The 27,398-nt window shown below is 49.4% G+C and overlaps 1 protein-coding gene across 1 annotated transcript in view; it reads right to left on the bottom strand.

Annotated features, from left to right (window-relative positions):
- The window catches only part of TECPR2 (tectonin beta-propeller repeat containing 2), a gene marked incomplete at both ends in the record, with an annotated part of 84,131 nt that extends 63,189 nt beyond the window's left edge, over positions 1–20,942 (bottom strand). The window contains 4 exons of the mRNA XM_080707234.1: positions 3,882–4,039; positions 6,012–6,143; positions 6,504–6,632; positions 20,724–20,942. Of these exons, the coding sequence (XP_080563360.1) occupies positions 3,882–4,039; positions 6,012–6,143; positions 6,504–6,632; positions 20,724–20,942 (638 nt within the window). The remainder of the gene's footprint in view (positions 1–3,881; positions 4,040–6,011; positions 6,144–6,503; positions 6,633–20,723) is intronic.
- Between the last annotated feature and the right edge of the window lie 6,456 nt (positions 20,943–27,398).

Raw genomic sequence — 27,398 nt, 5'->3', positions numbered from 1 at the left:
CCTGGAGGTAGGAAGCCTCTGGGTTCCACCCCCAGTACCACCAAAAAAAAAAATACACACACACACACACACACACACACACACACACACACACACACGGATGGAGGTATAGCTTTGAGGCAGAATGCCCCTGAGTTCAATTTCTAGCACACACAAAAAAAAAAGCTGAGCTTAGTGGTGCACGCTTATAATCCTAGTACTTGGGAGGCTGAGACAGAAGGATCGCAGGTTCACGGCTGGCCTCAGGCACTTAGTGAGGCCCTCTGCAACTTAGTGAGATCTTATTTCAAAATAAAGAATAAAAAATAGGGCTGGGGGTGCAGCTTGGAGGTAGAGTGCCCCTGGGCCCCAGCGCACTGCTGTGGGGAGGGGACTGGATGAGAGCCCACACACACAGTGCAGCGCTGGCGCTCTGTAGGTCCCTGCGTGGGGGCTGCCTCAGCTCCAAGCCCACTCTCCATGCTGCTCGTCACTCTCTCCTCGCCCTCCTGCCCAAGGCTGCCTCTAGGACCGACCCACAGGGCCGCACTGATAGTTACTTGGCACCTCAGTCAGGACCCCAAGGAGGGTGTGAGGTGTCAAGTTCAGCTTTGGAACACAGATCATTAGACTAAGAAGGTTCTGATACCACAGAGCTTCCAGGGAACGACTGTGAGAGCAGGAGGTGCTGTGGGCCTTTGGTGGGTCTGCTCTGCAGAGGCCTCGGAAGGCCCATCACCTCCTCCTCCTGCTGAGGCAATTTCTGTCTGGTGATGCAATTTTTCAATGATTTTCACCATTCACAGGACCTCTTAAATCTCTTTTCCCTTTTTTTTTTTTTTTTTAGGTACTGGGGATGGAACACCTTCTACCTCCAAGCTACACCTCAGCCTTAATTTTTACTCTTTATTTTGAAACAGGGTCTCACTGAGTTGCAGAGGGCCTCACTAAGTACCTGAGGCTGTCTTCGAACCATGATCCTCCAGTCTCAGCCTCCCGAATCCTGGAACGACGAGCGTGCGCCACCACGCCCGGCTCTTCCCTTTGGTTTTGATTTGTTCACCTTATGGAACTAAATTGGCATCCATTTTAACAAACACTGCATTGGAACTAGAATGAGACACTGTACAGTGCCATGGGGGACATAAAAGGTAGGTGAAGCTGGGCGTGTGGCACATACCTGTAATCCCAGTACCTGGGAGGCAGAGACAGCCAGCCTTAGCTACCTAGTGAGGCCCTGCTTCAAAGTAAAAAATGAAAAGGACTAGAATGTGGCTTGGAGGTAGAGAATGCCCCTGAATTCATTCCCAGTACCCCCACACACAAGGTAAACAAGACGAGGTCCTCTCCCATCACATCACAGCGGGCAGGCTGAGCCACTAGAGGAACAGCAGGCATTCCCGCCCCTGCTCCAACCTGGCCAGCATGAGCACACGGCCTCTCCCCTGGACCACCAGGAGCCCTCCTGTCTCTGCCTCCCAAGTACTGGGACAACAAGTGCTGGCCCACCCACTTCCAACAGCCCACCACTGCCTCTGGGTGTCCCTGCCCTGGCCCCTCCCCGGTGCCTGCTGTCCCCAGCTCTTCCCACGCTGTCGGCGTCAGCATCCCGTGGAGGCCTTTCCGTCCACTCCATCTACAGGAAGCGCCTGCGCTGCTAGAGGTTCTCTAACACGGCGCCCTGCCTGCGTCTGTGAGGCACCTGGCCCACTGGCTGCCGCTGCCGGTCTGAGCGTGGAGGCCGAAGGCCTGGTCCCCGCTTCCGGCTCACCCCTTGCCACCGCACCTCTGTTCTGTACACACAGTGGCCTTCCCCAAACACTCGTTGAAGGAATAACCGCGCCCAGGGACTGCAGTGACCAACATCTCGGGACCCGCCATCTAAGGCAGCGTACCTCCGAGAGGAAGCCTCCAGGGTGCGGGGAGGAGCCCTTCCACTCACCCTGCGCCATCCCTCTCTCCAGGCTTTACCACAATACCCTACATCCATTTGTTTCTAATCTTGGATAGTGCCCAAGCACACAAAGGCCAGGAGAGGCTCACAGAAACTGACTGGCCTCGCACGAGGGGTCAGGAGGTCAGGTGTTAGGAAACCTCTGGCTGCGTAACCCGTGAAAGCAACTGGTTTTGTGTATGTGGGGGTGGGTACTGGATGTGGAACCCAGGGGGCATCTACCTCTGACCTACACCCCAGCCCTATTTTATTCTTTATTATTTTATTTTATTTTATTTTTTGCGGTACTGAAGATGGAACCCAGGGGCATTTTACCTCCAAGCTACACCCCCTGCCCTATATTATTCCTTATCTTTGAAACAGGGTCTCACTGAGTTTCAGAGGGCCTCACTAAGTAGCTGAGGCTGTATGCAAACCGCAATCCTCCTGTCTCAGCCTCCCAAATGGTGGGATTACAAATGAAACAGGGTCTCCACTAAGTTGCAGAGGGCCTAAGTTGCTGAAATAGGAGGATCACAGGCCAAGGCCCTTGTGAGGTCACTTAGTGAAACCCTGTTTCAAAATGAAAAATATAGCCGAACATGATGGTGCATACTTGTAATCCCAGCGCTTGGGAGGCTGAGACAGGAGGATTGCACAGGTTCAAAGCCAGCCTCAGGCGGGCGTGGTGGTGCACGCTTGTAATCCCTGCCCTTGGGAGGCGGAGACAGGAGGATCGCGCAGGTTTGAAGTCAGCCACGCTGGCTTAAGAGACCCTGTTTCCAAAAACAAAATAGGTCTGGGGGTGTAGCCCGAAGGTAGAAGGGCTTCCAGGAACCCCAGTACAACAACAACAACAACAAAAAGCCAGCCTCAGCTACTTAGTGAGGCTCTCAGCAACTTAGTGAGACCCTGTTTCCAAATAAAGTATAAAATAGGTCTGGGAGTATAGCCCGGAGGGAGAAAGCCCCTGGGTTCCACCCCTAGTACCACCAAAAATAAATAAAAATATTAATTAATTAAAAATACAAAAAGCAAGGCATAGTGGCACACGCTTGTAATCCCCGCGCTTGGGAGGCAGAGACAGGAGGATCACACAGGTTCAAAGCCAGCCGCGCTGGCTTAAGAGACCCTGTTCCCAAATAAAAAAGTATAAAATAGGTCTGAGAGTGTAGCCCAGAGATAGAAGGATTTCCAGGAACCCCAGAACCACCAAAAAAAATTAAAAAAAAAAATACAAGGGGCTAGAGATGTAGCTCAAATGTAGAAAGCCTCTGGATTTAATCCCCAGTAAACACACACACACACACACACACACACACACACACACACACACACACACACAGACTGTTGGTGAGATTGGGAAGTTATCCAGCACAGCAAGCAGAAGCCAAATGGGGAGGTGTGAGCATGCCTCTCAATAGCTGAAGGACTGCCATAGAGAAAAGAAAATAAACTTCCTCTGTGTTGCTGGCTGCAGAAGCGTGGACTGGGAACCCGCCCGGCGCTCATCTGACCTCACTGCCCCACGGCCGTCAGCGATGGCACCGCCAGCCCCGGGGCCCCACCACGCCTCCTTCAAACCCGCTGCGCTCCTTGGCCCGCTGCCTCGCTGAACTTTCCTCCGTAGGCGATGGAGGGAGAGAAAAGGGACACAGATGGGCGCTCTCCCACTCCCCAGCCAGAGAAGCACCGCCTGCCAGCCCTGCGCTCTGTCCCCCACCTGGCTCCATGCCCGCTTCTCAGGGTGGCAGCGACCAACTCCAGCCTCCGCCCGCTCGCCTTGGTGACAAGCTGGTCTTCTGGGCTGGAGCAGGGACAGTGAAAGGAGGGCCGATCGCCCGGCCCGGAACCTACCCTACTTGGCTGGTGCCGCTCACCCGGAAGGCCCAGGCCTGCAGGAAGTCCTCTGACCCACCCAGACCCAGCGTTCCGCCAAGCGGAGCTCTGGCGCCGTGCGGGACCTCACCTCTTCCTTGCTTGAGCCCCGATCTGCCTGACGGACTTCTCCTCGGTGTAGAAGAGCAGACTTCTCTGCAAGGTGGAGACGAGCAGCACCTTCTGGCTGTAATCCAGCTGCACGATGGAGGACGGCTCTTCTAACACCAGCTGCGAGCTGCACTGGCCCTGCGGGAGCAGCAAGCACCGTCAGCTCCCTGGGCGGAAGCGGGAGCCGCACTCACACCTGGCCGCCTGGGCCTCAGCGTGTGCTTCAGGTGTCTCTCCTCAGCCCAGCCCAGCCCGCCACAGTGAGCCGTGGGAACGACTATCATGAGAACAGCGAGGTCACATCGGCCTCGCGATCTCAAGGGGCAGTCTGCCTCCAAGCCAACACGCCCAGCCCTATTTTCTTATTTTTTATTTAGAAATAAGGTTGCACTAAGTTGTGGAGGGCCTCACTAACCTAGCGGAGGCTGGCCACGAACCTGCAATCCTCCTGTCTCAGCCTCCCAAATAAAAGAAAAAAGGGTGTGCCACTACACCTGGTTAATAGATTTTAATATAACAGAACACAAAAAATTCATCCTTGTGGTTGCAGATTTTACACTGTAACTAGCCTTCAAAGAAAGTATATTATGCCATTTGTAATTATAATCTTTTTTTTTTTTTTTTGGTGGTACTGGGGTTCCTGGAATCGCTTCTACCTCCGGGCTACACTCCCAGACCTATTTTTACATTTTTATTTGGAAACAGGGTCTCCTAAGCCAGCGCGTGCGGCTGGCTTCGAACCTGCGCAATCCTCCTGTCTCCGCCTCCCAAGCGCGGGGATTACAAGCGTGCGCCACCACGCCCGGCCTCTGTAATTATAATCTTAAGGAAACAACCCTTTGTCAATTTGGGGATATTATTAAGAAGGATATTCACAGCCAGGTGCACGCTTGTAATCCCAGCGCTTGGGAGGTTGAGACAGAAGGATCACACAGGTTTGAAGCCAGCCTCAGCTACTCAGTGAGGTTCTCCGCAACTTAGTGAGACCCTGTTTTCAAATAAAGTTTAAAAAAATAGGTCTGGGAGTATAGCCTGGAGGTAGAAAAGACCCTGGGTTCCACTCCCCAGTACCACACACACACACACACACACACACACACACACACACACACACACATATTCACAATGATCTGAAAAGCCTATCAGAATACACCACCCATTTCCAACTACATGTGTGTGTGAGGCCACACTCCAACTGAACCACGCGCTGCCGCACACTGGGAGAATCAGCTGCCTCCCAGACATTAGAGAGATTTCTAAAAATATAGGTCAAAGCCATTCTTCTTGTTTGTTTTGAAATTATAGTTATGTTCACAAAAATATGCGATCTATGCTAACCTATAACATAGGGCTTTTTAATATTTCCAAATGTAATGAATAAACAGCACAGTGGTGCACGTCTGTAATCCTAGTACTTGGGAGGCTGAGACAGGAGGGTCGCAGGTTCAAGGCCAGGCTCAGCAACTTAAGTAGGCCCTCCTCAACTTTGTGAGACCCTGTTTCCAAGTAAAATATAAAATAGGGCTGGGGGTGTAGCTTAGAGGTAGAATGCCCCTGGGCTCAATCCCAAGTGCCACCAAAAAATAGAGTGTTTTCAGTAAGGATGTGATACATGGTTTGAGGAGCCAGATGTGTCTATCCCAGGCTGAACACTGCACAGGTGTACATGAATGGAGACAGCACATGGTACCCCACACATACGGATAATATTTATGTATGAGTTAAAAGCAAAAAATAAAGTAAAAGTGCCAGCAGGCTGGCTCTCCTCCAGCCACGGAAGTGCTTGTGAAACACTGGAATCCACGAAAGAAGATGCAAGGGCACTGTGGTCAGGAGTATAAACTGAGTGACAGCTATCCGAGCCATTCCAAGCCAAGCAGGTGGCGCACGCTTACAATCCCAGTACTTGGGAGGCTGAGAAAGGAGGACAGCAGAGTCATGGTCAGCCTCAGCTACTTAGTGAGACGCTGCTTTAAAGTAAAGATGAAAGCAGGCCGGAGTGCAGCTCAGAGGTAGAATGGCCCTGGATTCAAACTCCAGCCCTGGGCTCACCCCCCACTCAAACAGGAGAAGAGGCGGGAGCCAACAATATTTCTGAAAACAGTTTTACCTGGTCTAGATCCAGAGAAGAATAGACAATTTTCCCTTTGTCATCTCCAGAGAACAACTTCATTCCGTTGGGGCTCCACGCCAGAGCTGTAATGCTATTTTTGTGAATACCAGTGACATCAAATCTCCGAAGCTATGAATAAACGATAAAAACGGACATGAGCAAAGGTAAGCGCCGGGGCGGCGCTGGGCACACTCGTCCGGAGGAGCTGGCCTTCCCAATCTGCTCGGCTTCCAACTCTGCTTTTCGTGCAGAACCGGCACAAGGTCCCATCGGCCTGCCCACCTCCCAAACCCAGAGAGAACAAACCAAGAAAGCAGCAGGCAAGCCTGAAAGCACCCACTGGCGCTCTATGCCAAGCGTCCAGGCAGGAACAGCACAGAGCTCTGCTATTCTGAGCATACATTTTCTAGACAGATGAAGACTTCTAATTTTAAAATCCACGAGGAATTTGCCAAGAAGCAAAGAAACACTCAAACTCTGAGTGCCTACCTGTTTATTTCTTCCTGGCAATGAAGACACAAGCTGGAAAACTGCTACCCTCCCTGACGCCGTGCCCGCCGCCACCAGGTCATCGAAGCAGCTCAGCAGCTTCACCACCGTGATAGACTCCGTCTTCCCCTACAAGAGGTCGTATCAAACGAAAGCATGATCAGCAGACAGGCTGTCAAACTGTCAAACAAGGGAGCAACAGCCAGAGGAGCAAAACACAGCAGCAGGCTACAGTCCACGTATTCCTGACTGGGAACGCAAAAGTCAGAATGACAAGAAGTCTTCAAAATCTCCTTAGCGCCGGGCGTGGTGGCGCACGCTTGTAATCCCCGCACTTGGGAGGCTGAGACAGGAGGATCGCGCAGGTTTGAAGCCAGCCTCAGCTACTTAGTGAGGCTCTCAGCAACTTAGTGAGACCCTGTTTCCAAATAAAATATAAAAAAGGTCTGAGAGTATAGCCCGGAGGTAGAAAGCCTCTGGGTTCCACCCCTCGTGCCACCAAAAAAAAAATAAAAAAAATAAAATAAAAATCTTCTCCTTAGCTGGGCATGGTGGAGCACACTTGTAATCCTAGTACTTGGGAGGCTGAGACACGAGGGTTGGAGGTTTGTTGACAGCCTTAGCAACTTAGGCCCCCCACAACTTACTGAGACCCTGTTTCAAAATAAAATAGGGCTGGGGGTATAGCTCAGAGGTAGAATGCCCCTGGGTTCCATCCCTAGGATCACACACACCCACACACCAAAACCAAAAACCACCATGTCATCTGTGAACAGAGATGCTTTGACTTTTTCCTTTCCAGTGCTGACATTTCTCGCTTGCCCGGCTGCCTGGCTAGTGCTCCCGGCACTGGCTAAAGGGAAGTGGCAAAGGCAGGATCCCTGCGTCGTTCTCAACCTTCCAGCAAAAGCTCCCAGCATTTCACCACTGATGATGCTCGATGTAAAATTTTCACATGGCCAATTTTTTTATTTATAATTACAGGGAAAGCTGAGCGTGGTGGCGCACGCTTGTAATCCCCGTGCTTGGGAGGCTGAGACAGGAAGATCGCGCAGGTTTGAAGCCAGCCTCAGCTACCGAGTGAGGCTCTCAGCAACTGAGTGAGACCCTGTTTCCAAATAAATAGAAAATAGGTCTGGGAGTATAGCCCAGAGGTAGAAAGCCTCTGGGTTCCACCCCCAGTGCCACACTCACACAAAAATAGTTACTGGGGATGGAACCCAGGGCATTCTACCTCCGAGCTACACTCCCAGCCCAATTTTATTCTTTATTTTGAAACAGGGTCTCAGTAAGTTGCAGAGGGCCTCACTGAGTAGCTGAGGCCGTCCTTGAAGCCGTATTCTGCTGTCTCAGCCTCCCTCCCCAGTACTGGGATTGCGAACACGCAGCACCACGCCCGGCCCACACGTGGCTTCTATTGTCAAGGCCATTCCCTTCCAGTCCCAGCTTGCTCAGGGTCGTGAAGGACGTTACTTAAGTTCTGCGAGTGCCTCTTCCACGTCGCTTGAGCTGGCCGCGCGACCCCATCACTCTGATCCCGTCGTGTACAACGTGGTGTTCACATGCGGAACCATCCTTGCATTGCAGGTGTAAACACCACCTTGGTCAGTGCACTCCTTCAGTATGCTGCTGAATTCAGTGCACTAGTATTTTTCTGAGGATGTTTCCATCAACGTTCCTGTTTTGTTTTTGTTTTTGTCTTTTTTGTGGATCTGGGGATGAAACCCAGGGGCATTAAACCTCAGAGTTACACCCCCTGCCCTGTTCTTTTATTCCTTATTTTGAAACAGGGTCTCACTGAGTTGGGGAGGGCCTAAGTAGCTGAGGCTGGCCACAGACTGCAACCCTCAGGTCTCTGCCTCCCAAATGCTGGGATTACGAGCATGCGCCACCACGCCCGGCTGCACCAATGGTCCTAAGGAATACTGCTGTGCAGTTTTCTTGTGTGTTTCTGGTTTGTCATCAGTTTTTCTTCCTGTTACTGATTTCTCTCCATCTTACTGGGTTGGGATGAGAAGCCACACTGCATGACCTCCGTCTTCTGAAATCTACGGAGACCTGGCATGTGACCTAGTCTACAAAGGCCATGGTGTGGATCTGGGTGTCTCCAAATGCTCCTATGTTGACAGCATGGTCTCAAGCGCAGCAAGGTGCAGAGGTGGGTGACTGGGCAATGGTTGGAGCACAAGGGCTGTGATCTCCAGGCATTCATCTGGCAAGTAGATTAATCCTGATTGCTGCGTGGACTTCTGGGGGTGGGACCAGGTGGGAGGAAGTAGGTCTCGGGTGCCCACCTGGGTTTGCTTCTCCCCCTCTGCAGATGCTCTGCGCAGAGTGGCTGTCTTTTGTTCCGCCTTGCCACCATGAAGTTCTCTGCCATACCTCAGGCACAGAACAATGGAGAAGGCTGACCGTGGGCTGACGCCTCTGAAACCGTCATCCAGAATCAATCTTATCTCATCAAAATTGTTTGTGGCAGCCGGGCGTGGTGGCGCACGCTTGTCATCCCAGCATTCAGGAGGCTGAGAGAGGAGGATCGCGGTTCGCGGACAGCCTCAGCTACTTAGTGAGGCCCTCTGCAACTCAGTGAGACCCGGTTTCAAAATAAAGAATAAAAGCCGGGCGTGGTGGTGCACATTTGTAATCCCCCACTTGGGAGACTGAGACAGGATTGCACAGGTTCGAAGCCAGCCTCAGCTACTTAGTGAGGCTCTCAGCAACTTAGTGAGATCCTGTTTCCAAATAAAATATAAACAGGCCTGGGAATATAGCCCAGAGGTAGAAAGCCCCTGGGTTCCATCCCCAGCACCACCAAAAATAAATAAACAAATAAATAAATAATAAAAAATAGGGCAGGGGGTGTAGCTCGGAGGTCAAATGCCCCTGGGTTCCATCCCCAGACCCGCCACACACACACACACACAAAAAATAGTGTTTGTGGCAGAGATTTTGGTGAAAGCAAGAAAAAGCTAACATAGTAGCTTATCCTGGAAAATGTCCCGTGTTCATTCGAGAGGAATGAACATGCTACGGTCACTGGCTGGGGCAACTGTGCCCAGCTGCTTGTTGTGTTTAATTTCCTTTTTTTTTTTTTTTTTGTGGGTTTGGGGATGGCACCCAGAGGCATTCGACCTCCGAGCTACACCCCCTGCCCAATTTTTTATTCTTTATTTTGAAACAGGGTCTCACTGAATTGTGGAGGGCCTCACTAAGTAACTGAGGCTGTCCGTAAACCACGATCCTCTAGTCTCAGCCTCTCAAATGCTGGGATTACTAGCGTGCACCACCACACCCAGCTTTTTAACTTCCGTATTTATCGTGTGTGTGTGTGTGTGTGTGTGTGTGTGTGTGTGTGTGTGTGTTGCTGGGAATTGAACCCAGAGGCATTCTACCAAGTCGCTGAGTGCCTTGCTACATTGCTGGGGCTGGCCTTGAACTTGCAATCCTCTTGTCTTGGCCTCACATGTACTGGAATTACAGACATGTGCCACCACACCTGGCTTTATTAATCTCTTAAATTTTATATAAACAAAAAGGCAGATGTAGAACATATCGGCCAAAGTTACAATAACACTAACATTTAGACTCATTTTTTATGCTTTAGTTTCTGAAATTGTTTTAAAAGTGTAGTTACAACCATTTAAAAAATATTAGCTTTTAACACTGGGCATGGTGGCACATGCTTATAATCCATGCATTTGGGAGGCTGAGCTATGAGGTTCATGACTCACAGAAAGCCTCAGCTACTTAGTGAGGCCCTTTGAGCTCAGTGAGACCCTGTTTCGAAATAAAGAATAAAAAACAGGACTGGGGGTGTCACTTGGAGGTAGAACGCCTCTGGGTTCCATCCTCACTACCGCAAGAAAAATAACTTAATTAAGATTGGCTTTTATAATTGCTATGTATTTACCATTATTGAGATCTGTATCTCTTTTTGGGGGGTAGACTGGGGATGGAACCCAGGGGCATTCTACCTCTGAGATGCATCCCCAGCCCTACTTTGATTCTTTATTTTGAAACATGGTCTCACTAAGTTGCAGAGGGCCTAAGTAGCTGAGGCTGTCCACGAACCATGATCCTCCTGTCTCAGCCTCCCAAGTACTGGGATTACAAGTGTGCACCACCACACCCGGATTTCTTTTAGTATTATTGTTTGTGTGTGTGTGTGTGTGTATGTGTGTGTGTAATACTGGAGATAGAACCCAGGGGCATTCTAGCTCTGAGCTATATCCCCAGCCCTATTTGTTATTCTTTATTTTGAAACCCTCTCACTGAGTTGTAAAGGGCCTCACTAAGTAGCTGAGACTGTCTGCGAACTGCGATCCTCCTGTCTCAGCCTCCCAAATGCTGGGATTACAAGCATGAGCCACCACGCCCGACTTCTTTTAGCCTTTTTTTTTTTTTGGGGGGGGGGCAATCCTGGGGATGGAACCCAGGGGCATTCTACCTCTGAGCTACACCTCCAGCCCTACTTTTTATTCTTTATTTTGAAACCGGGTCTCACTGAGTCACAAGGGGCCTCACTAAGTAGCTGAGGCGGTCCGCGAACCAGGATCTTCTGGTCTCAGCCTCCCGAATGCTGGAATCACGAGCGTGCGCCACCACGCCCGGCTTCTCTTAGTGTTTTGAATCCATCAGCCCACTGCCTTCTGGCCTCCAAAGTTTCCAGTGAGAAATCTGCTCATCGTTTTACTAAGGATCCACTATATGTGATGTCATCTCTTGCTGCTTTCAAGATTCTCTTTGCTTCCTCTAAAAAAAAAATCTCTGACTTTGGTAGATTTTATAACAATTCTTCTTGGTATGGGTCTCCTTGATTTACCTAGAACTCACTGGACGTCTTGGACTTGTGACTCCGTCAATCTGGGGCGTCCCCAGCCTTTCTGTCTTCCCTCCTGTAAACCCCACAGCGCACAGGCATCGCTTGATGAGGCCCACAGGCTGCGCAACTTTTCTTCAAGGTCTCTTCTTGCTCTTCAGACTTGATAGTCCCACTGTTCACAGATTCTTTTCTTATGCCTGCTCAAATCTGTCTGCGAAGCCCTCTAGGGATTTTTTTTTTTTTTTTTTTGGCATTACTGGGGATTGAACCCAGGGGTAATCTACTCTAAGCTACACCCCATCCCTATTTCTTATTCTTTATTTTGAAACAGGGTCTTTCTAAGTTGTGGATGGCCTAAGTAGCTGAGGCTGGCCTCAAACCTGTGATCCTCCTGTCTCAACCTCCCAAGTACTTAGATTACCAGGGTGCATCACCATGCCCAGCTTTTAGTGATTTTTTTAAAAGGTCGGTTTGTTGTACTACTCAGCTCCAGAGTTTCACTTGGTTTCTCTTGGGTTTTCTCTTAATGTTTCCATTTTGTTCATACCTCATTGTCTTGCCCATCTCCACATCTTCTTTTATTTATTTATTCTTTTTTTTTTTACAGTACTAGGGATCGAACCAGGGACATTCTACCTCTGAGCTACACCCCAACCCTATTTTATTTTTATTTTGAAACCGGGTCTCACTACTTGCTGAGGCTGTCCTCCAACTTGGACCCTCCTCTCTCAGCTTAAGTACTGGGGATACAGGCGTGCACCACCACACCTGGCAAGTATGAATATACTGAGCCCTTATTTAATTAAATTAATTAACTTATTTTTGTGGCTCTGGGGATGGAACCCAAGGGCATTCTACCTCTGAGCTATACCCGCGCCCTATTTATTTATTTATTTATTTATTTATTTATTGGTGGTACTGGGGTTCCTGGAAGCCCTTCTACCTCTGGGCTACACTCCCAGATCTATTTTTTATATTTTTATTTGGAAACAGGGTCTCTTAAGCCAGCACGGCTGGCTTCAAACTTGTGCAATCCTCCTGTCTCGGCCTACCAAGTGCGGGGATTACAAGCGTGCGCCCCCACACCCGGCTTTATTCTTTATTTTGAAACAGAGTCTCACTGAGTTGCAGAGGGCCTCACCAAGTAGCTGAGGCTGGCCACGAACCGCGATCCTCTTGTCTCAGCCTCCCAAATGCTGGGATTACAAGTGTGAGCTCCAAGGCAGGTACTTTTCAAATAACAAAAACAAAAACAAAGGAGTATGAATTCAGAAGGGCTGTTGCAGAGCCAGGTTCCCTTTATTCTCCCTGTCTCAAGGAGGATGAGTCAATCAGCCCTGGTCAAGTGACACCTGTCCATAACCTACATGTCCCGCAGGTTTGCTTAGAGGGTTAATTAGACAATGTACCTGAATGTGATTTATTAACTGGTTCCTGGCAATGTTTTGATTCCTGGACCAATAATCATATGAAATAAAATTGACCAGAGCATCATGTCTTGGCTTATTAAAAGCATATGTAGCCGGGCATGGTAGCACACACTTGTAATCCCCACGCTTGGGAGGCTGGGTCAGGAGGATCGCACAGGTTTGAAGCCAGCCTCAATTACTTAGTAAGGCTCTTAGCTACTTAGTGAGACCCTGTTTCCAAATAAAGTATAAAATAGGTCTGGGAGTATAGCCTGGAGGTAGAAAAGCCCCTGGGTTCCATCCCCAGTACCACACACACACACACAAAAGCATATGTAAGCCGGGCATGGTGACGCACGCTTGTAATCCCAGCATTTGGGAGGCTGAGACAGGAGGATCACAGGTTCACGGACACCCTCAGCTGTTTAGTGAGGCCCTCTGTAACTAGTGAGACCCTGTTTCCAAGTGAAGAACAAAAAATAGCGCTGGGGTGTATCTTGGAGGTAGACTGCCCGGGTTTCATCCTCAGCATTGTAAAAACAAAGCACATGTAAAACTCTGCACAGAGAGATCCAGGATTCTCCCAGAGAGTCCAAGTGATTTTTTTTTTTTTTAATCATTCATTCAGCTGGGTGTGGTGGCGCACGCTTGTAATCCCAGTGCTTGGGAGGCTGAGACAGGAGGATCGCACAGGTTCGAAGCCAGCCTCAGCTACTTAGTGAGGCTCTCAGCAACTTAGTGTGACCTTGTTTCCAAACAAAATAGAAAACAGGTCTGGGAGTGTAGCCCGGAGGTAGAAGGCTCCTGGGTTCCATCCCCAGAACCACCAAAAAAAAAAAAAAAACCACAAAACCACAAAAGCAAATCATTCATTCAGAAAAATTAAACAACTGTTTGTGCTACGCTGTGTGGCAGTGCCTTCTGTAAACCATCTTGATATCGATGTAGTCATTTATATAGTAATCAAGCTGCCAACAGATAGAATCCCCTCACGTTCTGGGTGCCCTGTGCGCTGTAGCCGGGGTGTGCACACGGTCCTGGAAGCTGGGCTGGGGTGAGCAGGAAGGGGGGGCGGGGCCGGCACTCACTTCCACCTGGTCCTGCCCGGCTGTCCAGCATTCTCCCAGGCTATAAATACCCAGCACCACGCAGGACAGGCTGAGAGCCGGGGCTTCAGCTACAGGAAGGAACACGGGGACCCTGAAGGGTCCTGCTGCCGCCGGCGCTCTCAGGCAGGCATTCCTGATGCCCCCATTTAGGAGCGGGATGGAGAAAGGAGGGAGAGGGGCCAGGCAGGAAGACCAGCCGGAGCCTGTTGCAACAGTGCACTCGGGATTTAATAAGGAACTAGCTTAGCAGAGCGCATACGGAACACGTCACGGAGCCAGGCGTGGTGGCGCAGGTGGGGGTAGAGCTCAGAGGTGGAACACTCCTGGTTCCACTCCAGCATCACAAAAAGACAAACGCCTGAGGAAGTCCGCTTTCTGTGCTTCTCCTGGCCGGCCAAACCTTAACCTGCAGCAGAAACTGCCGGCACACAGCAGCGATGAGATCTGAAGTGGTCTAAAACTTTTAAGAAGAACAAGTAAGATTTGTGTGTGTGGTTTTGGTGCGGGTGGAACCCAGGGCTTCTACCTCTGAGCTACACTCCAAGCTCTGTTTTACTCTTTATTTGGAAACAGGGTCTCACTAAGTTGCAGAGCACCTCACAAGTTGCTGAGGCTGGCTCTGAACCTACGATCCTGCCTCAAGCATGCACGCTCGGCAAGATAAGAATTTATAAGAAGCCAGGCGTGGTGGCGCACGCTTGTCATCCCCACGCTTGGGAGGCGGAGACAGGAGGATCGCGCAGGTTCGAAGCCAGCCGCGCTGGCTTAAGAGACCCTGTTTCCAAATAAAAATATAAAATAGGCCCGGAGGTAGAAGGGCTTCCAGGAACCCCAGCACCACCACCAACAACAAAAATAAATAAATAAATAAAAATTAAAAAGGGCTGGGGGTATAGCTCAGAGGTAGAATGTCCCTAAATTCAATCCCCAATCCCCTGTACATAAAAGAGGATTGGGGTTATAGATCAGTGGTAAAGCACCCTTGGGTCAATCCCCAAAAGTGGATTGCAAAAAAGAAAAAAGAAAAAAAGAAAGACTATAAGAAGAGGCGAATTACCCATAAGGGAAGACAACTGGACTGCCAACAAGTGTCATCAGTCAAGACGACAGCAGGATAATACGCGTGTGTTTGCACGTGCGTGCATTTCTGGGGATTGAACCCAGGGCCCTCCACATGCCAGGAAAGTGCCCCACCACTGAGCCGCATCCCCAGCCACTAGTACTTTTAGAGTACTGAAAAACACAGGCTCTCAGCAACTTAGTGAGACCCTGTTTCTTTTTTTTTTTTTGGTGGTACTGGGGTTCCTGGAAGCCCTTCTACCTCCGGGCTACACTCCCAGACCTATTTTTGCATTTTTATTTGGAAACAGGGTCTCCTAAGCCAGCGCGCGCGGCTGGCTTCGAACCTGCGCGATCCTCCTGTCTCTGCCTCCCAAGCGCGGGGATGACAAGCGTGCGCCACCACGCCCGGCCTGAGACCCTGTTTCTAAATAAAGAATAAAATAGGTCTGAGAGTATAGCCTGGAGGTAGAAAGCCCCTGGGTTCCATTCCCAGTACCACCATGAACCTGCAATTCTCCTGTCTCTGCCTCCCAAATACTGAGATCGCGGCATGTGCCCCCACACCCAGCAGCCTTTCCTTTCCACTGTGACCAGAACACCCAATAAGAACAACTTTGAGGAGGAAACGTTTATTTGGGTTCAAGGTTTCATAGTTGGCCAGCTCCAAGGCAGAAAACGTGGCAACAGGCACGGCGGAGGAAAGGTGCTCTCAGGTCACGGCGGCGGCGGCAGGAGGCAGAGAGAGCGGGGGAGGCTAGGGCGTACTTGGTCCCCACGCCCAGGCCTCCAGGACCGGCCCTCGGCCTCGCTCACTGCCGACCTCGCTCCCCTGGGCCCACGCAATGGCGCTGCCAGGGACATTCCCAGCCCAAACTCGAGCAGGCCCGGGACCTGGCCACCCCTCCTGCTGGTCGCTCTTGCTGAGTCTCTGCTGAGTGCCACCCAGCCAGCCAGACCTCCCATGAGCCCGTGGCCACCCCTCTTGGGCACCATAGCCCCTGGCACTTCCTCCCCTTGCCTGTAAGCTACTTGGTTTATGCCTGGTCGACTTCTCTGACTTATTTTTCGAGTTCTTGCATTAGACTGGGTCCCACGAGGACAGAGACCACCTGTTGCACTCTGTGCTATAGCTCCAGGGCCTGAAACAGGCCGCGCACACACCAAGCACCACATAAATATTTGTTGAATAGTTCCCTGGGAGGGCAAAGGTGGAAAGCTGGCAGAAACAAAAGCTAGCACTCTACCGCTGGGCACCACGCTGCGGCGGTGCCAGGCCGTCCTGAAGGCAAAGCCATGAAGTCTCGACAAGTGCTGAACGCCACAAAGAGCGAGCATTCGTCTACATACGTGACCGCGATGCTCATATAATAGCACGCATATGTGCTTCTGATGGCACTGGGGAGCGTGCTACCTCTGAGCCCTACCCTCACCCCTATTTTATCTTTTTATTTTGAAACAGAGTTGCTAAGGGCCTCATTAAGTTGCTAAGGTTGGCAGAGAACCTGCAATCCCGTCTCAGCCTCTTATATTTTTAATTTTGAAACACAAGGTTAGAAACTCAGGTCAAGTGTTCTTTCTGGTCTATGCCTACACATGTCCTACCCATATATTTAACACTTTTGTACTTGTTATTAACTTCTCACGACATTTTCTTCATGCTTTTGGCAGTAGGTACAAAGAATTTCGGAGTTTCCATCTGCCCTCTCCCACTTACTTCTGTGGAAAAGAAAAAAACGAAAAAAAAAAAAAAAAGGTTTCCAAAAACACTATTTTTGAAAAACACATGCTGGACTATATTTACCACATAAAAGGTCTGCTTTCTTTAGAAATATAACTTCATTTAAAAACATCATTTTTCATCCATGCCATACATGGATTAAAAGGTAAACTTTTAATTTTATCTACCTTCCCATAAAAATCTTAGATTTCTTTTAAATTAGTTGATGCACTTTTTAATTTCACGTAGACATTCCAAAGAGACCATGGATCTGTTTTCTTTTTTTTTTCTTGAGGTACTGAGGATGGAACCCAGGGGCATTCTACCTCCAAGCTATGCCCCCTGCCCTATTTTTTTAATTCTTTATTTTGAAACAGGGTCTCACTGAGTTGCAAAGGGCCTCACTAAGTAGCTGAGGCTGTCTTCGAACTGCAATCCCCCTCCTCAGTCTCCCAAATGCTGGGACTACAAGCATGCACCACCATGCCCCGCTCATGGATCTGGCTTTGATTGTCCTCTAAAATCTAGAGATTTGCATGGCAGATCATCCTCCTCTGATAAGAAATGAGTATAATGGTGGGTTCGAATTATAGTTAGATATAAAATGTCCCTAAAGGGCTCACTTACTGATATTCAGGGTTGACCTAACTGAGCCATGAGGTGGACAATGGATCTACCTGGATGGTACCTGGTGGGCCGGGAGGATGTCTCCGGGCAGGGTGGTCCCTGGAGGTGCAGGCATGGAGACTAGAGAAACGGCGCGTCCTCCCAGCTCACCTGCTCCCTGCACGGCAATGCGAGCGTAGCCCACGCCCTCTCTCTCTCCACATCCTGCCGCCCTGAGACCTGTGTTCCGGCCGCACATGCCCTGAACCCAAAACCCCAAGAAAATAAACTTTTTTCCCACCTAGAGTTAAGAAATCAGAATTAAAGTCCCTCCAGCCCTTTCCCTGTGTGTTCTACAGATATACAGCTTTGTTTATAAACTCTAATATTCTAATTTGAGATTCTGTTCTTCCCAAGACAGAAATTGGGAATGGAACCCCGGGTCATTCTACCTCTGAGATACACCCCCTGCCCTATTTTTTATTCTTTATTTGGAAACAGGGTCTCACTAAGTTGCAGAGGGCCTCACTAGGTAGCTGAGGCTGTCCTCGAACCACGATCCTCCTGTCTCAGCCTCCCAAATGCTGAGATTACAAGCGTGGCCACCTGGCCCTGTCTTTTATTCTTTATTTGGAAACAGGGTCTCACTAAGTTACAGAGGGAGGGTCTCACTAAGTTGCTGAAGCTGTCTGTGAACCTGCAATCCTTCTGTCTCAGTCTCCCAAGTACTGGGATTACAAGAGTTTGCCACCACACCCAGCTCCAGATATTATATTTTATATTTTCTCTGTAATTATCCACATTTTAAGTTTTGTATTTGATACATAATGGATGCTCAAAAACCGCTCTTAAGCCGAGCGTGGTGGTGCACACTTGTAATCCCAGCATTCAGGAGGCTGAGACCAGAGGATCACGGTTCCTGGACAGCCGCAGCTACTTAGAGAGGCCCTCCGAAACTTAGTGAGACCCTGTTTCAAAAAAGTAAAGAATAAAAAATAGGACAGGGGGTATAGCTCAGAGGTAGAATGCCCCTGAGTTCCATCCTCAGTACCACAAAAAAAAAAAAAAAAAAAAAAAACCTGCTCTACTTTAATACTCAGGGCTACTAAGTATGGATTTTTGTCCCAGTTTAAAAAAAAAAAAAATTTTTTTTAAGCCAGGCGTGGTGGGTACGCTTGTAATCCCCGTGCTTGGGAGGCCGAGACAGGAGAATTGCACAGGTTCAAAGCCAGCCGTGCTGGCTTAAGAGACCCTGTTTCCAAATAAAAATATAAAAAATAGGTCTGGGAGCATAGCCCAGAGATAGAAGGGCTTCCAGGAAGCCCAGTACCACACACACATACACAAAATTTAAAGCTCCTACCCAAACCAGGCATGGTGGCACATACTTGTAACCCCCGTACTTGGGAGGCTGAGACAAGAGGATCACAGGTTCAAGGCCCTCCACAACTTAGTGAGACCGTTTCAAAATTTCAAAGGCTGGGGGACTAACTCAGGAGTGGAATGTCTCTGGGTCAGTCCCAGTGTGAGACACATGCGCACCCCCAGCGGGCTGTCCTGCCCCCCAGGCCTTGTGGATCCTGCAGAGGCTGTCCTGCCATGTCCCTTCAGAGCTCCCAGGGCTCATCGTATGGTAAGAGAAAGTTAAATATTAATTCTATATCAACTATAAAACTGGTAGTCAGATGTAATGGTTTGGAAAACACTAAACTCTTGTTTAAGTTTTTTTAAACTGGGGATTGAACCCCTGGGGCATTCTAACTCTGAGTTATATATATAATTATATATACCCAGACCTTTTTTTTTTTTTTTTTTTGCGGGTCTGGGGATGGAACCCCCAAGAGCAATCTATCTCTTAGCTACATTCCAGCCCTATTTTTTTATTCTTTATTTTGAAATAGGGTCTCACTAAGTTGCAGAGGGCCTAAGTAGCTGAGACTATCCACAAACCGCGATCCTCCAGTCTCAGCCTCCCAAACGCTGCGCCACCACGCCCTGCTCCCAGACTTTTAATTTTCTAATTTGAAACAAGGTCTCAATAATTGCTGAGGCTGGTCTCAAACATACAATCCTCCTGTCTCGGTCTCCCAAGCACTGGGATTACAGGCATGTGCCACACTGCGCCAGGCTGGTGGCTGAATTTTTTAAATGGGTAGTTTTTGTGGCACTGAGGATTGAACCAAGGAGCATTCTATCTGGAAGTGACACCCCAGCCCTATTTTATTTACTTTTTTATTTGTTTGTTTGTTTGTTTGTTTTTGGCGGTACTGGGGATGAAACCCAGAGGCTTCCTACCTCTGAGCTATACTCCCAGACCGATTTTCTATTTTATTTGGAAACAGGGTCTCACTAAGTTGCTGAGAGCCTAAGTGGCTGAGGCTGGCTTTGAACCTTCGCGATCCTCCTGTCTCAGCCTCCCAAGGGCGGGGCCTATAAGCGTGCGCCACCACGCGGGCCCGGCCTTATTTATTTATTTATTTATTTATTTATTTATTTTTTGAAACAGCCTTGCCAGGTTGGTGAGCCTGTCTCATCAGGAACGCAGCACTCTGAGTTATACTCGTCTTGTTACTCCGTCTACACGGTGGGCCCGTAACAGAAGTGGTGGCACAGACTCAGTCCTAGGGCTTGGGAGACAGACAGGGTGATCACAGGTCTGAGGACAGCCTTAGCAATGTAGCAAGGCTCAGCAGCCTGAAGACCCTAGATCAAAAAAAGATAAAAAAGGCTGGGGGTGTAGCTGAGAGGCAGAATGCCCTGGGTACCAAAATTCCAGAAGAATAAATAGCGATCAGCCAAGTCAATTGATGGAGGCACTAGAGAAACAAAACAAGAACAAATACCTATGCTAAAAACTGTTAAATACCACAGCATTCTTTTTTGTATGTGTGTGTGGTACTGGGGATCGAATCCAGGGACATTCTACCTCTGAGCTATTCCTCCGGCCCTGTTTTTATTTTTTTTTATTTATTGAGGGCCTGGGGATGGAACCCAGGGGCATTTGACTTACGAGCTACACCCCCTGCCCTATTTGTTATTCTTTATTTTGAAACAGGGCCTCACTGAGTAGCTGAGGCTGTCCGCGAACCGCGATCCTCCAGTCTCAGCCTCCTGAACGCTGGGATGACAAGCGCGCGCGCCACCACGCCCGGCTGTTATCCTCTGTTTTGAAGCAGGCCTCACTGAGTAGCTGCGGCCGTCAGTGAACCGCGACCCTCCGGTCCCTGCCTCCTCCTGAGTATTCGGGTTAGAGGCGGGTCACCACGCCCGGCTGAAACATCCTTTTAAAGTGATGAGAGATTTGGGGGCCTAGGGAGAAAGCTAAAACATCAGCGTGTTAGTCCTGCCCTACTGGGTTTTAGAGCGTTTTAGTCCTGCCCTACTGAGTTTTAGAGGTTTTAGTACTGTCCCAAGGTAGGGGCCAGAGTCCAGCAAATCACTCCCTCCCAAAACGCAGGCTCCCGCAGACCGCGGCAAAAGGAAAGCAAGCCTCACCTCGAAGTTGTACTTCCTCATCTGGTTGAGGTGCCGGCAGTAGAGATAGAGCATGCCAATGCTGCTGCCCACCGCGATGTAGTCCCCGTTGGTGTCCAGGGCCGTGAGGTAGACCACGAGGGAGCGGAAGCCCTTCTGGATCTTCGTGGGAATGGCGTTGAGCAGATAGTACAGAGGGCAGAACTCTCGGAATGTCACAGGCTCTGATGCCGATGCCATGGCCAAGGTTTCCTCCAATGATCTTCAGATCCAGAGAAATGCTGGATGTCATCCAGGGAGACCTGGGGGGCTAAGAACAAGGTATTAAATCTCTTTCAAGGAGCCAGGCGTGGTGGTGCATGCTTATAATCCCAGAATTTGGGAGGCGAAGACAGGAGGATCACAGTTCATGACAGCCTAAGCTTCTTAGTGAGGGCCCTTGGCAACTCAATAAGACCTGTTTCAAAAATAAAGAATAGACTGGGATTGGAGCCTGCCGTGAGGCAAGGCCGGTGCTGGGGTCTCCGAGGCCGGGATCGGAGCCTGCTGAGGTAGGTTAGGCCGGTGCTGGGACCAGTGAGGTCGGGACTGGAGCCTCCTGTGAGGCAAGGCCAGTGCTGGGGCCTTTGAGGCCAGGATCGGAGCCTGCCGAGGGGTGAGGCAGGAGTTGGGGCCAGCGAGGCCGGGATTGGGGCCTGCCATGAGGCAAGGCCGGTACTTGAGCCAGCAATGCCGGGATCAGAGTCTGCTGGGTGGCCAGGCCAGCACCAGGGCCTTCAGGAGCGGGATCGGAACTTGCAACGCGGCATACATAGAGAAACATCACAGAAAATAGAAAATCAGATGCTTTCCCTAATATACAAAAACTAGGAAGAAATGGGTAATGGGAGGAGATCTAGTTGAAGAAAGCACCCCATGGAAGAGCAATTAAGGTGACCAATCAGAGGGGATGGGATGGGGGACGATGGAATCTCTTTAAAACGCATAATATACGTAAACAAATGAATCAAAGGTAATCATCAAATCAATCATGGGATTGAGGGAGGGGGAGAAAATGGGATGGGGAGGGGGTAAGGGCTAACTGGATGATGTTTGCTGGTATACCCTCACAAGTCTTGTATTCCATTGTGATGTTTGACTACAATGCACCAATAAAAATATATATACATTAAAAAATTAAAAAATAAAGAATAAGCCAGGCCTGGTGGCGCACACTTTGTAATCCCAGCATTTGGGAGGCTGAGACAGGAGGATTGTGGTGACAGCCTCAGCTACTTAGCGAGGCCCTTTGCAATTCAGCGAGACTCTGTTTCAAAATAAAGAATAGAAAATAAGCCGAGTGTGGCGACACACACTTGTAATCCCAGTACTTAGTAGGCTGAGACAGGAGGATCGTGGCTCAAGTCCAGCCTCAGCTACTCAGTGAGACCCTGCTTCAGAAAACAGAATAGCTGGGATGTGGTTCAGCAGCAGAGTGCCCGGCTAAACACCCAGCACCACAGACACACACTTAAAAGTAAACAAGGCGCTAGTAAGATCACTCTTTTTTTTTTTTTTTTTCGGTCCTGGGGATGGAACCCAGGGGCATTCTACCTCAGAGCTACACCCCTTCCCTATTTAGTCTTTTTTATTTTTGAAACAGGGTCTCCTCGAACCGCAATTCTCCAGTCTCAGCCTCCAGAATGCTGGGATTACAAGAGTATGCCAGCATGCCTGGCTAGTAGGATTACTTTTTTTTTTTTTTGGTGGTACTGGGGTTCCTGGAAGCCCTTCTACCTCCGGGCTACACTCCCAGACCCATTTTATATTTTTTATTTGGAAACAGGGTCTCTTAAACCAGCGGCCTCCTGTTTCTGCCTCCCAAGTGTGGGGATTACGAGCTGTCCACCACGCCCGGCTTGGTAAGATTACTTTTGAGCGGGTGTGGTGGCACTTGTAATCTCAGTACTGGGAGAATGAGACAGTAGCGTTGTAGGTTTACTACCAGCCTCAGCAACTTAGTGAGGACCGCTCCGATTTAGTTGGACTCTGTTTCAAAATAACATAAGAAAGTAAACCAGATGCAGTGGTGCACGCTTGTAATCCCAGTACTTGGGACATCGAGACAGGAGGACTGCAGGTTCAAAGTCAGCCTTAGCTACTTAATGAGGCCCTCTGCAACTTAGTGAGACCCTGTTTCAAAATAAAGGATAAAAAATAGGTCTAGGGGTATAGTTCGGCAGTAGAAGGCCCCTGGGTTCCATTCCCAGTACTACCAAACAAAAATCACTTTTGAGCATTTCAGTTCAGAGCGTACTTCAGGACCCCAGGAAGGCAGGACTTCAACACGTACCGGCCCCCATCATTGCTGTGGTCGTAAGTACTATGGAGGAGCCGAAAGTATTTACCACTACTGTAGTAAGCAGCTTCCTGACACTGCCAGGGAGGCAGATGAAATAGCAACAAGAGACAAACTCACACACAATCAGGGGCTAGCACACAGTCTGAGAAATGGAGAGATGTGTGTGGATTAGAACGAGTGCAGGCAGCATGGTGGCACAAGCCTGTAATCCCAGGACTTAGAAGGTGGGGACAGGAAGATCGCAGGGTTCAAGGCTAATCTCAGCAACTCAGCAAGACACTATTTCCAAATAAATAAAAATAAAATCAGGCTGGGGTGTAGCTTAGAGGTAGAATGCCCCGGGTTCAATCCCCACCAGACCAAACAAATAAAATATGAATGTGGAGAAGGCTTCACTGAAAACATCCTAACTGTGAAGGCCACCAGGTCGAACAGCACAGGGGAGAAAGGAAAGGTCGCTCTGCACTAGCAGAACAGACACGAGAAGCCACCTGTGTCAATGAGCAGGTGAGGACCCAGGACCGGTGCCCTCTTCAGCACAGGTGCCCGCTTCACCCCTCACCTGAGGGCCCTTGCCTCCCAGGGCCGGAGGGTCACAGCACTCAGCCAAGACCAAACTGCCAACACATGAACCTAGGCCATCAGCCCCAAGTCCCAGCCCTGGCCGACCCACCATCGCAGCCTGAGGGAACTCAGGTGCTGCTGGGCGCAGGCACAGCGCCTGGCTAGACCTGGAGCATTTTTGACCTCTTTAGCTTCTGTGGCTTCCTGGGCTCTTCAAACGCCTCTAGTAGAAACTTCTCGGGATGCTGGATTTGGGGTCTCCTGAGCTGTGGGTTCTTCTTTTCTAGCTGACTGACCTACTCTGCGCTCAGCCCTTTGATCTCTTCTGATCAAATTTACCCAGGTCCTTCCCCCAGGGCTCTGGCACTGGCTGAGTCCACCTGGATTGCTCTTTCTCCAGGTACCATTCAGCTGTTAGTAAAAAAGGGTCTCACCGGAGGATCACGGTTCGCGGACAGCCTCAGCTACTTAGTGAGGCCCTCTGCAACTCAGTGAGACCAGGTTTCAAAATAAAAGAATAAAAATTAGGGCAGGGGGTGTAGCTTGGAGGTCAATTGCCCCTGGGTTCCATCCCCAGACCTGCACGCTGTAATTCCAGTACTTGGGAGGCTGAGACAGAAGGATCACGGTTTGCAGACAGCCTGGGCTACTTAGTGAGGCCCTCTGCAGCTCAGTGAGACCATTTCAAAATAAAGAAAAAAAAAAGGCTTCCACAAGTGGGTCTCTCCCAGACGTCCCGCCTTCACAAGGCCTTACCAGCCACCCTGAGGAGCCAGCCCCGTGGTGCGCTCTCCACCTGCCCTGCACTGCTTTTTCCACGAGACTCCTGCTGCTCGCAAGCGCATCCCAGGAGCAGAGCCACACCCACCCCGCTCAGCAGCCCGCGCCTAGCAAATGGCCGCGAGGCACAGTAGTTGGTTTCCCAGGCACTGCAGATCCCTAGCTCACTTAGCCACCACAGCCAACACGGTGAAGTAGGCAGGGAAGAGCCCGTGGGAGACAATCTTCCCAATCGTAAGCAAACACTAAAAATAACCACGTTTCTCTGCGATTTTTTCTTCTTCTTCTTCTTTTTTTTTTTTTGGTGGTGGTACTGGGGGTGGAACCCAGAGGCTTTCTACCTCCAGGCTATACTCCCAGACCTATTTTATATTTTATTTGGAAACAGGGTCTCACTAAGTTGCTGAGAGCCTCACTAAGTAGCTGAGGCTGGCTTCGAACCTGCGCGATTCTCTCTGCGATTTTTAAGAACTTAGTATACCTTCCTCTAGCAGAAGCTAAACCTCTGGAATAAGCCAGGCGTGGTGGCGCACGCTTGTCATCCCCGCGCTTGGGAGGCAGAGACAGGAGGATCGCGCAGGTTCGAAGCCAGCCGCGCGCTGGCTTAGGAGACCCTGTTTCCAAATAAAAATGTAAAAAGAGGTCTGGGAGTGTAGCCCGGAGGCAGAAGGGCTTCCAGGAACCCCAGTACCACCAAAAAATTAAAAAAAAATAATAAGGCTCAGAAATTTACCCATGGTTGCATAGTTGTAAATAAATGCCTAGTGCCACAGAAATAACTGTGAGCACTGGTCCTGACCAGGTCATAAATTGCAATTTTGTGGGGGGGGGGGTACTGGGGTTGGAACCCAGTGGCATTGTACCTCCAGCTACACTCTAGCTACTGGCGATGAAACCCAGGGGCATTTTACCTCTGAACTACATCCCAGCCCTTTCTTATTATTTTGAAACTGGTTCTCACTAAGTAGCTGAGGTTGTCCTTGAACCACAATCCTCTGGTCTCAACCTCCCAAATGCTGGGATTACAAGCATGCGCCACCATGCCTGGCTAAATTGCATTTTTTTTTTTTTTTTTTTGGTAGTACTGAGGGTGGAACCCAGGGGCTTTTCTACCTCAGGGCTACACTCCCAGACCTATTTTATACTTTATTTGGAAACAGGGTCTCGCTAAATTGCTGAGAGCCTCACTAAGTAGCTGAGGCTGGCTTTGAACCTGTGCCATCCTCCTGGCTCAGTCTCCCAAGCAATGGGATTACAGACATCCGCCACCACACCTGGCTAAATTACAACTTTTTAAAACTATCTTTTGGCAGTAGTGGGGGTTGAACCCAGGGCCTCCTACATGCTAAAGGCACTCTACCACACAGCTGCATCCCTAGAGAGACCCCTCATCCTTTTTTTTTTTTTTAAGACAGGGTCCAAGCTGCCCAGGCTGACCTCAAATTTGAGATCCTCCTGTCTCAGCCTCCCAAGTAGCTGGTATGGAAGTCACGTGCAACACTACACCCAGCTTAAACGTATAGCTTCTTCTGAGCCAGAGAGCCTTGGCTAAGAGAGCTTACTCCACACTCCCGAAACCTTGGATCATAAAGCGCTCCAGCAGGGCATGGTGGCTCACGCTTGTAATCTCAGCATTTGGGAAGCTAAGACAGGAACAGCGTGGTTTGTGGACAGTCTCGGCTACTTAGTGAGGCCCTCTGCAACTCAGTGAGACCCTGTTTCAAAATAAAGAATAAAAAATAGGGCAGGGGGTGTAGCTCTGAGGTAGAATGCCCCTGGGTTCCATCCCCAGTACTGCAAAGAAGATCACAGGTTCGAAGCCAGCCTCAGCAATTTAGCAAGACCTGGTTTCCAAATAAGTAATAATCCCCACCCTTGGAAGGCGGAGACAGGAAGATTGCGCAGGTTCGAAGCCAGCCTCGCTGGCTTAAGAGACCCTGTTTCCAAATAAAAAAATATAAAAAAATTTAAATAAAAGTAATAATATCAGGCTGAGGGTATAAATTGGAGGTAGGATGCCTGTGGGTTCAATCCCCAGTAGTACAAATAAAATAAATTAAAAAGAGCTGGTGGCATAGCTCAGCAGTAGACTGTTTCTGGGCTTAATCCCCAGTACCACAAAATAAGTAAATACATAAGTAAATAATAAAAAAAAAAAGAAGCCGGGCGTGGTGGCACACGCTTGTAATCCGCACTTGGGAGGTGGAGACAGGAGGATCGCGCAGGTTCGAAGCCAGCCGTGCTGGCTTAAGAGACCCTGTTTCCAAACCAAAAAAAGTATAAAAATAGGTCTGGGAGTGTAGCCCAGAGGTATAAGGGCTTCCAGGAACTCCAGTACCACCAAAAATAAATAAATTAATTAATAAATAAATAAAATATCAGTCATATATTTTTTTAAAAAAAAGTAAAATAAGGCTGGGAGCATAGCTTAGGAAGAAGGCCCCTGAGTTCAATTCCCAGTACAAAACAAAAACAAAAAAGATTTGTAGAATGAATAAATAAAATGTTAACTTCAGGTCTGAATGCAAATATTTTCAATCCAATTTTTAACTTTATATTTTGGTACTGGGGACTCAACCCAGAGGCTTTCTCCCCCAAGTTTTACCCCTAGCCCCATTTTATTTCTTATTTGGAAATGGTCTATCTATGACTTTCAAGTCAGGATGCTCCCTCCCCTGTAGCCCCTTCCATGTAACACACACGGGAGGGTGGGTGGGGCAGCAGCCCTCCGCCAGGACGACACCCAACTGCCACCCTCATGGAGAGTCTTCAAACTGAAGCCAGTACTACTGTGGCATTTGAATCACAGCCGCGCCATGCCTGGATAGCCAGGGGGCTTTGGTAACACTAACGGCTTAAGGGGTCTCTTGGAAATCTCTAATTAGTAACCCCATTGCACAGTTTAAAATTCAGCAACAGCACCTATTGTAGCACCAGAGCGCAGCCATGACAGGCAGCCATGACAGGCAGCCATGACAGGCAGCCATGACAGGCAGCCATGACAGGCAGCC

The sequence above is a fragment of the Muscardinus avellanarius genome, assembly GCF_963383645.1.
Source record: "Muscardinus avellanarius genome assembly, chromosome: 12".
Taxonomy (NCBI): Eukaryota; Metazoa; Chordata; class Mammalia; order Rodentia; family Gliridae; genus Muscardinus; species Muscardinus avellanarius.
The sequence above is the reverse complement of the archived record's forward strand: the minus strand, read 5'-3'. Positions and strand labels throughout refer to the sequence as shown.